Here is a 16,708-nt window from a genome sequence, read left to right on the forward strand (position 1 = left end):
AAAAAGTCAGGCTGTTGTGATTCTAGGATTTTACTTCTCTATCAGATGTAAACTTTGTGACTTCTGAGTTTCAAAACAACATCCTAAACATGTCAACCATTAGCAGTGATACTTAATAAGATTCGCAGATAACCCCTTAGCAGAACATGTAGTGATTAAGTTAATTTAAATGATTCATCTCCACTGCAGCCTGTTAGACTTGTACATAACAGTCATTTGTACAGCAATAAAAATCTCCATCTATCTGCTCAGGCAGTTTTATAAAGGTATTTCCACCCTTAATAATGTCTGCTCTCATTTGTTTGCTTGGAAGGTTTTTTTGACTCCTACTTTTTGCCAGGTGCTTATCCTGATAAACTAAAGAGGAGATCTCACAGAGACGTACCCACTTCTGCCATGCCACAAATGAGTCACTTGTCAACGGCATTACAAGCCTGGCTGTGAAGAGTTCTTCCAGCTCAGGCTTCGGGCTGAATTTTACTTCTGTGGCATTACTGAAGTTGGTATGTGGCCAAGGTATTGACATTAGCGCTCCACTTTCACCCATGCATGCACACATACACACGGGGAAGAACCACGGCAACTCTAACGAGCCCAGTTCCAACGACCGCGTCACTCTGCATTAACCCAGGATTTAAGCTCCAATCTTGCCTCCGTTGAAGTAAATTGCTAAACTTCCTCCAACTTTAAAAGTTGCAAGAGCAGATCCTTACATCTGAAATAAATCAAAGAGAAAAGCTCTGCCAAGTGAATCGTTAGCGAGTTTGTCTTTTCTGGAAGATCTTATTCCCTGCCGCATGGAGCCGCCCGGCCAAGTCGGCCGCAGCAGGAGGTGATACCGCAGGATTGTGTAACATGCAAACTCCCCCTGCTCCCCCCAACCCAAACAATTAATGACTAATTGAAATTACTTCTCCCGAACTGACCTAGAGCCATATGGATTAAAACAGATTTCTGAATGCTAATTACACTACATCATTTTCCCAATTATTTTTAAAATTGGATTATGTACTGGGAGATGGGCTGTTTGAAGCAGCTACTAATGAGCAAATCATGCATAAAAACTTGTTTGTTATGTCGGTGATTGAACAAAATAAGGTTGCAGGCATGATGTCGTGTCCAAATAAGCAAGAGAAACCAAAGAGATTCTGAGAGTAGGACCAATCTGCAAGCTGTAATTTAGGTAGCTTCAAAAGCCACGTTAAAGCCAGAGATTGGTTTAGAATACTTTAACAGATATTTTCCTCGCTGGAATGGCTCTAGGAAGGCAACCACCAGTTCCACCCATCAGGCTGGGAGCTGAAGCAATGATGGGCAAGGAAAAAGGTAAGCTTGAAATTCAGGTGAAGGATGGAGATGGGATGGAGAGGATGCCCGTGTGCCGTGAAGCGCAGAGGCTTGTGATTATTAAACTGTGCAAGTGAAGGAAGTACTAGTGGCTCATGAATCCCAGTTTTGTCGATCAACATAGGTGCAAAAAAGTCATGCTGCATTACTGATTCCATTCGGCTTGGCTGCGAGGCATCCAGGACAGGAGGGACAGGTTGCTATAGCATGCAGTGGAAGTGTTGCTGTGAATGCACTGCTCCATGGGTTTTTCTTCCTTTGTCTCTCACTCTCCAGTAATGGCTCCTTGCTGGGTTATTGGGCGTTTCAGGGTATTTTCCTAAGAAATGACTGTGTTACCTAAGTGTCCAAATTGGTTATAATCTGTTTTCAAAAGTCGCTGTGGAGCTTACAATCATAAATCTGATTATCAAAGGGACTCCGGTATTGCATTGTTCTAAACGTTTGCCCCAGCTTTCTGATGTAATCAAGAATAACACAGCAATTTAATTGCTACAAATAGTCTATATATTGCAGGAGCTAAAAGTCTTTACATTTCCTGCTCAAATATTTAAAAACCTAGTTTTAGTCCCTTTGTACATTTCTGGCTGGACAGTTTTGCTGTGATTCCAGGGCAGTTCAGGACAATAATCCAAACGGGTTTCCAATCCCTGAATAGATCTGTAGATCTATCAGTCCGTCTGCTCGTCTGTCTGTCTGTCTGTCTGTCTACCTTCAAGTGGCCATCATACTGCATGAAAAGATTTATAGCTAATTTGCCCCAGAGAATCTTATAATACAATTTCACAGCCAATTTCAATGCTGTAATTTTCTCCTCATGCAATTAAGACATTTACTGTTTGAAAAAAACCAACCAAAAAACCACGACAAAACCCAAGCCATATATGTAGTACGTTAAGAATGAGGTTTCTAGAGTACTTGCTCCAGAGCTTCAGATTTAAGTCTACAAATAGGAAATAATACTCATTTCTCAACAATGCAGAATGTATAAGTCAAGATGGGCTTAGCTTTCCCACAATTTTTTAAAAATCTCTTATAATTACCAAGAGAATTCTTTTCTGATGTAACAATTCTGTTATAACTTTGAAACTTAAATTTCTATTCTGATATCAAAAAAGTGATATAGCAAGAAGAGAATGAAATTATAATGTGCTTTGCAGAAACAATCAATGTCTTGGAGTCAATCTTCCATTTACATTTTTTAAACTATTTTCTCTGGTAAGTGTTAAGACAAGACTTCCATAGCAACAGAAACAAGAACTAGCTCTACATTGCAATGAATGCTAACAAAATAGCAATAAGAAAAGAACAGTGGTAGATTATTTATTTTTCAGTTATTTGAACGAGGCACAGTTAACCTCAATGAAAAAAAAATCCAGTGGTTTTCTTCAGCCCAGCCATCAATCAAAACCTAACTAGCATATTCTGTTAATTGCTCCGTTCAAAGTATTCTCACTGGTTTTAGTGGAGTGCAACGGTAAAGAAGAATTTTTGTTGGTTTGGGTTTTTTATTTTAAACCTGAGATGTAAAGTTCAGTTTCCTCCTGATTAAATCCTGACCCCACTAAAACAGAAAAAGGAAAGTCAAAGAGCTTTCTGCCATTAACTTCGGTGGCCGAGGTTTGACCTAGAAGGCGCATTTCTTTCATCACCTTTTCTTCTGTGCTCTGTTTCCCAGAGAACCAGGTGTGTGCCCAGGAATACCTCCAGAAAGCAGCATCACTTCACAGATTTCATCCTTAATGTATTAAGGGAAATTATTTACTTGGCACCGATAGCATAAAGGACTGCAGTGACCCACAAAGAAAACTGACGGGCAAAACCAGAGCCCTTTGCAGTTCAGTAATTCCATCTTCAAACAACCAAACCTGGCTGGCGTGGGCAGAATGAGAGCTCTGAGAGACGAGAGGAGCTTGGAAAGGCTGACAAAGTTTATTTCTTCCCATCACCCACCCGGCTGCCGAGATAGCTCAGCTCCTCCTCACCCGCATCCCAGGCTGCTATCCCGATCCGGCGTGTGTCGGGGATGCTGGTGCTATTTTTTCCCAAGGGGATTTTCTCTGATCTTAATACTTTTCTGGAGTTGCAGCAGCAGATCCAGTCACTGGCAGTAAGTTATTATCAGGCTGGTGAAATTCCTTCGACTCTTGTGCAAGGCAGCGTGTGTGGCTGACAATGCTGGTTGCCTTTGACAGTGAGTTTTGGGCAAGAGCAAAGCAGTCCCAAGAATTAAACATTTCACTCTAATAAAAGTTTTGGGGGGCTTCTTTTTTTCTGTGTTGATGTTGCCCCCATTTCTCATTGATAATTTCGGTTTGCATAGTTTCAGGTTAAATGACTAGCAGGTCTTCAGGAGTCTTAAAGCTACTGTAGGAATGGGAGGAAAAAGTGTCCGAACTATTTCAGCCCCTTACCTGGGTTCACGTTCAGATGGTAGGCTGAGAAACGAGCCATGCATATTGCTTTCATTTCAGGATTTTAATGGTCGGGGTTTTTTTTCCTTTGCTGCCTTCTGAGTTACAAAACAAAGTGATGAAGTAGCCTTTGGATTAATTGTGCAGATGTTTTTTCATGCTTTTTATTCACATGAACTGTGGATGACTGTAGACAGCGAGGTAACGCTACAGAAAGTATGAGTCTTTTCTTGCTTATACCCGCCTAAAAGCATTAACACGGAGTCATATTTGAGTTTTATTAAAGGGATGATGCCCAGAGGTGTCAGCGTTAGAAATGTCACTCAAACATCACCAGTGTCAAGCAGTCACTCGACCACCCACGCGAGTGCTGGCTGGGGGAGAGCTGCAACAGGGGCTGCACTGGCCGATCCCCACCACCTCTATGTTTTCCCACAGGATTTAGTTTTACCTGTTCTGGTGACTTTCATGGAGCTTATTCCTGAGGATTTATTTGACAAATATGAGATGAAGAAGGTGGCATAGCGTTAGCTTCAGTGAAATCATTTTGCAGCCACTTAGAGGACTGTCTCCGCCTCCGGGGTTTTTTTTCTCCTTCCTTCACTCTAGTATTCTTCCTCTTTCTTTCTTTTTTACTTTTTAAATTATATGCTAAATAATTGTATCTGAAAACCCTATAAAAGCATTTTTATTGTACATTTTACCTTCTAGCTAACATAACATTGCTTTTCTTGCCTTTCTGCTAGGACTTGAATAATTCCACTGTTTGAGGCATTCACAGCTCCTGAGACTCTTAAAAAAAGAAAAAACACACAGAAAAGCTATTGCTACCTGCAGTTCCTTCCCTGCATGTAACCTCTCTGCCCCTAATCTGCTCACTCCTGTGCCTATTGAATTAGAACTTGGCAAAACCAGGTCGAGCAGACCTGAAGGCGTGGGAGCACGGACCCTACAAAAGCACGAGCTCCCTGGTCAGCAGCAGGGTAGAGAGAGATTTTTTGTTCTAACAAGAAGTTGCATAACTCTCATCTGTTGTGCGTATTTTTCCGTGTTCCTTGGAGGCTTAGTTAGGGCACGGCGAGGGAGATGTCAGGCAGAGAGCAGGACAGATTCGTTTCAAAGGGTAACAAGGGCTGATTGCCTGCCACAGCGACCTTTCCATCCCATCAGGGAAGTCACTCTCTGTCATTTGGACCTGATAAAAAGTTCTCAGATCTTCAACAGTTTGAGGTGACTAGCTCAGTGAAAAGTACATGAGTCCTGGCCACATTGCTTATTATGCACCATCCGCCTCTGAACTGAAACTTTCCTTTAACCTAATAGCAAAGCATGACCACGCGTCGGAGAGTTTGGCCCACACAGAAGACACGGGTTTCATTCAAGGAACTGAGCTGCATTTGCAAATGATTTACACAGACGCACTGAACGGATATTACTAGTCATATAACTCTCACTTGTGTCACTGTACTTCAGTGATGCTAGTGTGCTGCTACAGTTATTTTTTTAAGTGGTTTGTAAGAAAAGATTGTCATCAATATTTAAAATTCATTTTTTCATTAAAATTTAATTCTGTGCTACGGTGATTTTAATCTAATCTGGTCAGCGATCTTCCAATAGTCCCAAAAGTCAGCACAACGGTACCCCGAGTGACCAACATTTTTCTTGTGTTGTTTCGCTTGTAAATGCTTTATCATCTAAAAATGTTTTGTATAGAAACCCAGATTTACCTTATGCCTTGTCATTGCTGTTACATTATGCTCTTTATGTGTAAACAGAGTGTACTTCAAAGAGCATATATCATTATTAATAGTTAATAAGAGAAATGGAAATAAAAGCTCCAGAAGCTGGTCTTGTAGCTAGGAAGCAATTCACCGCACTTTATGGGAAAGGCTTTCGTTTCTGTTAGCTATCTTTCCGAGATGAGATGACTCTCTTGCAGGGACATAAAAACAACCCCCTATTTCTGGACTTACTGGATATGTAATCTTCAAATAATGAGTATCAGGATGAAAACAAGTCAAAGAAGTATCCTGGAGCATTTTCACCCTCTCTCACTAAGGACAGCGGTTTTGCTTGATTAAGGGTTACAGGATCAGCCTCCCAATAAGCAGTTAGCAGTGGAATTGAATGCGTCACACATTCCTTCTCCTCTCCCCTGAGCTAACTCTGCCACAAAACGAAGCTGGGATATTGATGACTTCAAAGGAACTGTAAAAACTAAGTAACAAGCCACGATCAACCAACACACTTAAATACTCTATGACAGAGAAAAACTGTTAGAGGGGGAAGAATTATGCCGAGTCCGTAATATTTTTCTACAAGGTGTAATGAAGCTGGCCGGGTTGTAGACCCACAGTACACAATGCAGCAGCATGGGAGAGGTGAAATACTATTTATTCACATTTTTGTTAACACAGGTATTAGCTCAGCAGGAGATGCTGCGTTTAATTTATAATCTAGTTCACTGTGGGTGGTGGCTACAGGCAAATGATCAGAGTGAACTTTTGACTCAACCAGCCCCCACGAGACGCAGGACTTCTGCAGTTACCCTGAATTACCGCAGCTCCTTGAGGCCCTGCTGGGAACGGGTTCCCTGGTGCTGGGCAGTATGCAAACATTTGTATAAATTACATTTTTGAGGCTGAATTTTCCAGTGTGCTGCATGCATGCACTCATTGCTATTCAGTGAATACAGCAAATGAGGAAGCTGTCTGTTATCTGGCTGGGACTCAAGCAGAAGTCCTTGATCAAAGGACAAATACCTTTATATTTAGTGATTCCCTAATCACTCTCTTGAAATGGTTTAACACCAGCAGGTGTCTTTGGTGATGGGATATTTATTTAGCTGTCTATATTGCTCTCTCCACATTAATGACATGCTATTTTTCCTTCTACTTAATTAAGACTATCTTCAAAGAGACCCTTTTATAAACAAATTAGGGTTATCTGGCTCAGAATTTAAAATGGAGCACTCTTTGATCAATACAATTGATTGAAGAGATCTAAACCCATCTCTGGGATACTTTATTTCTGTCTTGGAAACTTTTGAATGCCTTGCTCAAGCAGAGGTTGAAGTGCATGACAGCCTCACAGCCTCCTACACCATTAGCTGGGCACTTTTAGAATGGGGGCAAATAGCACTAAAAACCCCTTCAAATGGAGCCATTGCCTTTAAATAAAACTGTGTGGAAGGGATGTGGTGAACCTATCATGCTTTTGGAAAGATTAGGGATCACGGAGAAGATGATGCCGATGACGAGACAACCGCTCATGTATTTTTAGCTTCCACAAGATGCTGTCTGGCAGATGAGAGAAGGAAAACACAGAACCCTTCATCCACCCACCCATTCACCCATCCATCCCCTCACCCATCCACCCATTCAACTACCCACCCACCCACCCATCCATCCATCCACTCATCCATCCATCTCCCCATTCATCCATCTGTCCACTTACCCATCCACCCACCCACCCATCCATCCATCCATCCATCCATCCCCTCATCCATCCACCCATTCAACCACTCATCCATCCATGCATCCATCCCTACCCGAATACCAAGCTGTGCACTGAATGAACTGCAAAGAGCTTTAATCTTTCTTGTAAAGACAACAGGAAATTCAGATCGAGCATGTTAACATGTGAAGATCTGTGCAGATTCGGATGCAATGGATTAGATGCGCTATGAATTTATAATTCTTACACTCAATGCGGTCTTGGAGTCATGAATCTCATTCGGGATGCTTTGGTTCGGACTTTTCAGGCTTGCCCTCATTACAAATAATGTTGAGATTGCAGTAAATTAATGAATTTAGAGAATTTTTAAATATGTCCTTCAGGACAACTTTTCCCCTTGGTGTATACCTGAACATTTTATCTGTACGTGTGAACTTCCTAGCCAGGGAATCTGCATTTCTACATACATTTCTTATGTTCATTTCATCGTGCAGACAACATCACACTGTGCAAACTTCTAATGAAAAAAGCCTAATTACACTGCAGACCTACGAGCAGATAAAGTTAGCCTAAAGAGGGAGCAGAAAAAAGTAGCAAAAGAAAGTACCTGAAGAGTTACCAGACTCAAGGAAATTACATCTTTGTCTCACTAATTCAGTACTGCCACTAAATTCATGATAGCTGTCCACCAGCTCAACAGTAAACTCTCGTATTCTGGAAAAAACCCTACTCAGTCATGCCTGCTCCTGACTAGGCTTAGAAAAATACTTATCATGTCTGTACATCACTAGTCTCTTGCTTCTCATTTATTTCAGCAAAAGATGCACATTTTGCAAAGGGAAAATCAGAGTTTATGGATATACATCCTGCATTTCCAGCACCTGGGTATAACGGAGGATTCTGTGTTCAGGCTGTACTGGCATCCAATTGTATCCTATGACAGTAATAATTTCAATGTGATATTGATAACATACATTTTTGGACGGCTAATTTAGTTCAAATTTATCTGTGCCAAGATATCAAGCTGATAATTGATCTCCAGCTTTGTTCTGCAGCATTAATTAAGTTTTAGAAAAGCTTACAGCTCAATTTATTTTGGTTAATGCAAATCTGCACCTATAACAACACGACTCAGATATTTATCACTCTGCTGTGATTCCCTTTTCATGCTTCAGCAACTCATGTTTACATCTGGTTTAAGTTTTTCTAATCTAAAATAAATCAGCATGAAAAAGCATTTGATTTCTCATTTAGATTCTCAATTGCCTTTTATTACAAAGATAATATCCCTTGTCTGATTTTAAATGGTAGAATTGTTAGGTTAAAAATAATGAATAAAAGTCTTGTCACTCCATAGTTTTTGCAACTAACCTAAATTGTATTTCCCTTTAAAAAAGTAAACGCAAATCAGGGCTCTTTTCTACGGACAAGATAATGTAACATTATTTAAACAAAGCATAGCACTTGCGTGTAATTTCAGCTTTATGCGTTCACTCACAATTGTAATATTTAGATGGTCTTTCTTTTATTTTAACCTATGGGGGCCAGACTGAAAATCAGTATTTAGAAAGATGCCGCTGCCGCACCGAGACGAATTTCTTTACACATGCTGGCTTTTCCAACGGCTCTATCCAGACCGTGCCTGTTATTCACCTCGAGCTGACAGAGCATACTCATTTCACGTGGGGAAGAGCCTTTACAGCAATAAACTGACAGCTGCCTGACATCTCTTACAGGCAAACCTCCCTCTCCTGCCAAGCCTGTGTGCCTGAGCCACGCGTGTGGGTTTGAAGAGCACAGAGCTTTGTGCGACATCTCCGTCCCCGCTTGCGTTTCAGCCAGCCTGGCTATAGCCACGATTAATTTCTTTGCTCTACCAGCGCTGACTTCAAAGGCATTTAAAAGTTGATGCGAAAAGCTCCTCGCCGTCAGGACCCGACTTGACTTTGCTCTCGCACAGCCCTTCAGGTGTGGATGGAGGAAAAAAAAACAGCTTGGGTCAAATCACATCAGTTACAGCAGGGTTATAAACTTTTCTTAAAATGCAAAAGACGGCTGCTTTCAGGTGGATGTAGATCCTGCGCGTGGATCCCTGCCTTACAGAGGGCTTTTGATATATGTTTGAATTTAAGGATAGCTTCCATTCGCTTTAAGCAGTGCCCGGGTCTGGAGGGAAGCCCCACCAGCTCCAGCTCCCCCCGTGTTTTGGGAATAGGACCCGCGGTGGCTTTGCGTGGGTGTACGCGTGGGGTGCGCTCGTGGCACGCCCTGCCGTCTCGTGGCGCTTAAATCGTGGCACTTCTTTCCCTGCAAAGTCCTTCAGGGTGCTAAAAAGTCACAACTACAAAACGTCCCTCGATTTTCCCACAACTTCCTTCGCGGAGTCCCTGTTTTCTCAATTTTGAGCTTTTAAATGCATCCAAGTCTAGGCTGGTCACAATGACTTTTCAGCACAGCACGCAGGAACACAGAATCCACTCTTTTCTCTGTAACACCCATTTTTACCTAACGTTGCACGTTTCACAAGTACTCATTTAAATACTTTGCAGTATTTCTGTAATGACAGATCTGCGGTATGGGGAAGAAAATATTTGCCCATCGCAAAATTTTTGCTGTAGGCAACTTAGATCTTCCTCAACCTGTATCTGTTATAATTTGATATCTAGCACTATACAAGGGAGGAAAAAAAAAAATCAGTCTGCAAAACACGAGCTCTCTTTATTTTTCATTAGAGAATTTTATGTACATTGTGTTATGCCGATGAAGTGCGATTTGTCACATAGTTAATGGGGCAGGATACTACTAATTAACCAGATGAGATACAATACAGTAGATCCACCTTTATCAGGAGCAGAGCAAATGGCTGTAAAAATTTTCCCAAAGTATTAGGTTCTGGGGTTTGCATAATGTGATATGCCTCTGCCGTGCATTTGCTGTGAGACTGTAGCCATAGCCAGTACTGCAGTCACCGAAGAAGTGCAAAGGGTTAAAGGGGGCTTTCTGAAGAAATTGGTGAGGTTGTGCCATGTGGGTCTTGCCTTTTTATTTTTTACTTGACCTTTTCTGAACATTTCAGTGGGTTTTTTTTACAGCCCACTCATCCAAAACCCCATGTAGATTCTGCACTGTATTGATTTTGTTCATTGTAGAAAACGCTGACTGAAGAAATAGAATAAAACTCTACTCTTCTTAGCTTTCTACAACTTCCATTGGTTCATGAAGGTCAGAGGAAAATGCCATACCCCACCTTCCAAATGAGTGGTTGCTTGGGAACTGGAGAATAATTTTCAGATTGTTATATACATCATGAGCTACTGTTCAAAGCTCCACGGTTCTAAAGAAAGCCTGGCAAGACCAGCAAATTCAGGTTTTGGTCATCGATGTCTTTTTTCCTGCTTCTTGTGATACTTTCAGTCTGGATGGCAGAGGCGTACCTTAAGTGCGCCTCTTCGCTTCCACCATCTGCTTATCTATGCAGATCAATTATCAACAGGAAGACTTAAATCAAGAACATACTACTGCCTGCAAAGTGCCATAAATAATGAGTCCTTTCTTTGCATTGAACTTGTGGAGTGGGGGAGAAAATAGGTACATTATACAGCACTTGGTTTAATCCTCATGAGTCAAGCTGCAATTTTTAGATCCTATTTGGAATTTGGGTTGGGTATTTTTTTCCCTAAATTAGCTTAGCCATAGTGATAGTACGGATTCCCATTTCTATATTTGATGTTTTTTTTAGTATGCAGTTTTAAAACCAGGAATAAGACAGCTAAAAGCGAAAATTTCACTCTAGCTTCCTCTGGCTATAATATCTAAGGCAGAGGACCCTCTTTGAAGCAATAAAGCATTTCAGCGCAGCGTGAAAGGCACGGTGTGCCGAGGGAGACGGTGCAACGCACCCTCCGCTCCTCCTCAGCGACTCCCAAAATGCGGGGCAGAAGGAAGGAAGAGCCCAAGCTACTTTCTCTTGAGCAAGTTTGGCATGAAAGGACATGTTATACCAAAAAGAACAAGCAAAGAAAAAAAATCCTTGCTTTTTCCTCCTTCTAAGTTATACTTTTCTTTCTTATTTTAGAGTCCAAAATATTCTGGTGTGCTTTTTGCATGGAAGACTACAAAATGTTGCTCTGTTCTTTTGCTTTTATTGACAATTTTATCCCTCTGGAACAAAAGATTAATTTATTTTTTCCTATTAATAGGCACATTTTTACACTGCTTGCACAACTGTGGAAAATGGGCACCACAGCATTATTTTTTTTTGTCTGCTTACTCAATTATTGCCGCACAGAATCAACTATTTTAGAAACATCTTTCAAAGTAGGTCAGGACAGAACTATGCAAGCAAGTAATCTGTGAGTACCTTTCCAAAAATAAGTGATATACCCTGATTTGAGGGAGGTTCTGGGTTTCTGAAGACCTCATTGGCTAGACCACTGCATTTAAAGGAATGTTAATTAGGAGTGTAAAACTAATTAGCTTCAGCTGCCTGCTCTGGAGCTGGAGGTGCTGCTGACAGATGGGCAGCGGGATAGCAGCAGTCGTGATGATAAAGGTGATAAAGTTTAGACTATTTTGTTCTCTGTTTCTGATTTGCCTCTTTTGGAGTTGTTTTGGACTATCTGCTTAGCTATTCTAGCAGATGTGCCAAGTTTGAGTTTTAGGGGAGATTCATCTCCTTCCTTGTCCAGGACAGTCTGTTGATGAAGCTACCAAGGGGTAGATTTCCATGAGATATTGAATACGGTTGGGTTTTGGGGGGTTGGTATTTTTTCCTTTAAACTTTGGAGTGTCATTGGGCATTTTAAGATCTCCACAGATCTGAGCCTTGGTTTCTCTCTGCTTCAGTTCCCTGCCTGTAAAATAGATTAATCACATTTACTCATCTCACAGGAGCATTGTGAAAATGCATACATAAAAAGATTGTCAGATGTTCGTATATCATTTAACAGGGAAATATTGGTACCTAAAATAAACATCTGAAAGCCTTCTGTCCAGGGCAGAGAAATACAAAGAACATTTTTCCACGGTAGCAGCCAGCAAGTAATTTTGAAAGTGAGTAATTCTTCCCTTCAGAGACAAGCACCAAACACATCCACCGAGCTGTAGATTTAACTGAAAATGTGTAGTTATCAAATGTTCTACCAAGTCAGGGGGGCTGTAGGCTGATCTTGCTCATTAATCCTGAATTTGGCATAAAAGGAATCAGAAAATAGCACGTTTGTTTAACTGTATTTTACTCTGACTCCTTTCAAGTCCATCCTTTCCCATTAACAACAGTCTTCAAAAGCATTTCTAGCCAGGCAGACACCGGGAATTAATCCCCCTGATAATGCGGTTTTCTGGCAGTGTCGCGGTGTTGCCAAGTCTCACCGCTGCAGATGTGTTCCTAGCACTGCGCTCCTAAAGGCGAGCGACTGCGCTCTGTCCTTTGCTTTCCTGTTCTTGTTTTTTCCTTTTTTTGTTTTAGGATGAAAGTCTGTTCCAAGCCCCAACAGTTGTGCGTGTGCTCCCAGGTTTTTCGAGTGAATGCATCCTACAAACTCCAACCCAGAAAATAATTAAGATAGTTTCATCTGTTATATATCTGTATACATATAATTATCTTAATCCCGTGATTTTTGAGCCAATAACTTTCTTGTTGACCTGATCGCAATTTTAATGGAATTATTGCTCTCACCCTGCATATTGGCTACAGCTTTACTGCAAACGGAGGAAAGATGAGGAACTTGCTTTCATCTGCAGAGCCAAATATATCAGCTAAAAATCTCTATTTCTGCAAACTTAAAATGAGAATTTTGTGTGGCTAACAATTTATAGAGTTTCGGGGGGGGAAGTGTGTTGATTTTAGTGCTAGAGCAATGCAAAGGACTTCAAGGTCCTGGCAGTCTGAGTGAGACCTAATGAGGCTGAAAAGATCTTTGGTGGAGTTGCTCTTATCATGTCTGCATGAGGACTAAGCCAATGACACCCTGATGGTTCTGTTGTTTTAAGAGGCTCTTTTATTGTAAAGCAGAGTTACCTAACTTGTTTGGAGGTTTCACCAAGTTCTAGCTTATTTTGGACATTTCTGTTAAGTTATCAGCAGTAGCTTGGATTTTCAGTACTCTAAAGACTTGTGGGAAAAGTCATTTACTCTTTTGCTCCCTCCCCAGCTCCTCAATTCCTTCCCAATTCCTCCTGGCCAGAATGAAATTGGGAATCAAGAGAAGAGGACTAAGCTTGGGGATCTTTTGTAGCAAAGCCTTTCCCTACCTTGCCAAGTGAAACAATCATTGCACTGTCAAGCAAATTACATCTTCTGTTTCAGTCCTCCAGCTGTTTTAGCAGGAGACTCGTGTAATTCAGCAACCTCCCGCTCTCCTTACATCCACCAGCCCACACATGCTGGACTCATCCCACAGGATAGGCTAAACCAAGAGGAAATTTCTCAGAGAGGTCAGTTTACCGATGTTATTCTATTTTACCGCTGATATTATCACATCAACGCTTCCCCTGCTACTCAAACGTAACCGATGGCTTGAGCAAAGCCACGATCCCAGCCGCGGGTGAGGACACGCACCCACCACCCAGTCTCGCCCCCAGGCCAACGTCCCATCGCTCCTCCAGCAGCACCTCCCCAGGCAGCTCGTCCAGCCGAGGTTCTTAAAACCGTTATTAAAACAAGTCAGAGGCGCAGACAGACGGACCTTTCGGCAGGAGGATGGTATCGACTGCAGTGTGCTGCGCTTGCCCTTCGGGACAGCAGGTGGGCTGATCTTTGAAAAGTGCTCTGACCCAATAATTAACCCAAGCAAGGAACAGTACATGTCACGAAATGCCGCTTTGCTTTTTTTTTTTTTTTTTTTCCTTCGCTGAAAGATGTTTTACGAGCCTTGACTTTAAATAAGAATAGAAATGTAAGCCTTCAGATTTCCTTCGGATTTGCTTTTTCCAACATAAAAATCTAAAAAGCCTCACCTTTAGAGTGCCGCATCCTTTTTTTGCTGCCAAATAAGGAAAAGGAACATTTTTTTGCACAAAAAGAGCATACCCCTAATTTCAATCCCATTTATCAGCAAATGTTCTGTAGCCAGACATGCCTATATTGCTTTATAGCCCTATCAGACAAGGTATTGGCAAAAGCTACTGTTACGCAGGTACCTGTGAAAAGCTTCCAGCAGTCCTCTTTGCCAGCGTTTCACAAGCGGGGATTGTCAGTTCACGTACGGAGTGCCAAATCGAGATACTTAAAGAGTTCTTCCCTTTCTGAAAAGTAGCCTTGCTGGGGGTCTGGAACTGGGATAAGTATCCCAAATCGTTTCTCTTCAAAGAGTTTAGCCATTCAACGTGAATTGCTATCATCCAGCACAAGGAAAATAACTTTCCAGTGATTCCTGTGGCGGGTGAATTAGGTCTGACGTCTTTCCGAATGGTGCACTAACCTCAGGTCTCCTAGCCTGACCACTTTATACCATTACTAAAATTACTTGAAACCTTTAATTCTTTGACATTGAGAAGAAAATTTATGGGAAGACTAGAGTCCAAAGAGAGTTCATTTGCACATTACTGAGCAAATCCCTCCCCAGTAAGGGGGCTCGCTTGCTTTCAGAGAGACACAGAAAGGTCTTTGAATGCCTGTCATCTTTCAGAATAACAGCATCAATATGCACAAAGGTTAATGTCTCACAAAGGACTCGGAATCTGCATATTACATTTATCAAAAGATGTGTAAATGAGCCATATAGGAGTCTACTACAATGCCTTGCATAATTTATTCCATGTACAATAAAAAGCTGATCAGATTTCATGCATGTTTACTTTTTGAAAGATAACTGCCTGAGTGTTTGAACTAGCTATGGAATACAAATACGGTTCAAAGTAATGTGTTTATCTCCCTGACATTTTAATCTTGAAAACTTTCTTATTCTCATTGTTTTGACAAAGCGATTCTCTTTTGCAAGAATAATCTCTCCCAAACATGAGAGGACTTGCTTTGTTTGAGACACACAATATCTCTGAAAGTTTATTAGATACGCAGAAGTGAAACACAAGACCCGTAGTAAAAGTATCTATAATTTTGATACTGGTTATTTTCTTTCTAGAACTTTAAGGGATAGGAAAATTAATTAAATCTGAAGCGACATGCTGAAGTTTTAGAAATAGAGAAATCCTTGTTTCATAAATAAGTGACAATGTGCAGATCCTCATCCTGCAATCCCCTGCTCTTGGAGCAAGGTCCTTGACAAGTAATAGGTTGTAAGGTTGGGTCCTCATACATCCATTTCCTTCTCCGTGGTGGTAGATAGCTACTAATGCAAACCATCTCATATTCACTCTCTTAGTCTGAGTATTATCTAAAAGAGAAATGCAATTTAAACTTTTTACAATTCAGGATTTCGCATTGCTGTGGCATCAATTAGAGTGCCGAACCTTCTGCTAGTATCTAATCATTTCTGGTTTCAACAGATGGGCATTTTCCCCCGCAATTATGAATTTACCCTTGTCTTTACCTTCTATTTGCTGGTTGTTACGCCTTTGTTCTCCAGTGTCTAGCAGATGCAGACGAAACTTCTTTTTTTTTCTTTTATTAGTTTTCCTTTTCCAGTTACTTTCCACAAAATTGGTTCTCACCATATGAACGTCTTCAGAACCAGAGGCCGATACCCGGAGTTTCCTGAGCACGCATTCAGCATCGCTTGAAGACTCTTCCCTGCAACAGATGCAGCGGAGTTTCCCAAATCCTTCATGCTGGAGGGAATGCTGCTGCTGTCGGGAAGCCCGGCAGAGGAACAGACCCCTCTTTGTTTGCAGTTCAGGTGCTGAAAGCTTTTTGGAGCTGCTGTTCAACTCGCTCATTTAACCTCCCTGCCCAATTACTTTCAAACCCTGAGGTCAAGTTTTCAAGCCTGCTGTATCTAAAGCTCCGGAGAGATATTTTGGCATGCACAAGCCTCATCCCCAGCATTCCAGTGCCCTACCAAGTCCCCGAGAGCACCGGCCGGCCCATGTTTCGCCCCTTGTTCGCGGTGCTGTGCCATCGTCCCATGGTTATCGGGTATCTCCCACCGCTCCGGTTTCAAAGGCGTAACCTTATTTCACACTGAGTAAGGTAATCTGAAATGAAGCATCTGATTGCCAAGCGAGTAGCTGTATTTTTCAGTCTCAAAACTCTGGTTTTAAATAATTCTTAAATGTCTCTTAGAAAGTCTCCAGAGCACTGGAGTTTTGCAGAACTCTGCAAAAGCTTTTTTCCTTAACATCACTGATAAGCGAGTGTGCATATAATAGATGCAGTGTCCTTACAGTTAGAAAAGATATATACTTGAGTAAGAAATAACTTCCCACACAGACTACCTTTTGTAAAATTATTCTTTAATAAAAGACCCTCGTGTAACAACGCTGCAATAATGAATTCTGTATACTCTTGTATGCTTTCAGGACAGCCGAATTCTTACAAATTCACAGAAGTCTATTAGTAGATATTTTCCATAAAGTATTTCAATTTACAACAA

General features: G+C 41.4%; 1 protein-coding gene across 1 annotated transcript in view; it reads right to left on the reverse strand.

Moving 5' to 3' along the window:
• The window catches only part of C9H10orf90 (chromosome 9 C10orf90 homolog), a 102,594-nt gene extending 86,704 nt beyond the window's left edge, over positions 1–15,890 (reverse strand). Inside the window, exon 1 of the mRNA XM_049810461.1 lies at positions 15,707–15,890. Within this exon, the coding sequence (XP_049666418.1) occupies positions 15,707–15,830 (124 nt within the window). The 5' untranslated portion in view covers positions 15,831–15,890. The remainder of the gene's footprint in view (positions 1–15,706) is intronic.
• Positions 15,891–16,708: the final 818 nt, after the last annotated feature.

This window comes from Accipiter gentilis, chromosome 9 (genome assembly GCF_929443795.1).
Source record: "Accipiter gentilis chromosome 9, bAccGen1.1, whole genome shotgun sequence".
Classification (NCBI taxonomy): Eukaryota; Metazoa; Chordata; class Aves; order Accipitriformes; family Accipitridae; genus Astur; species Astur gentilis.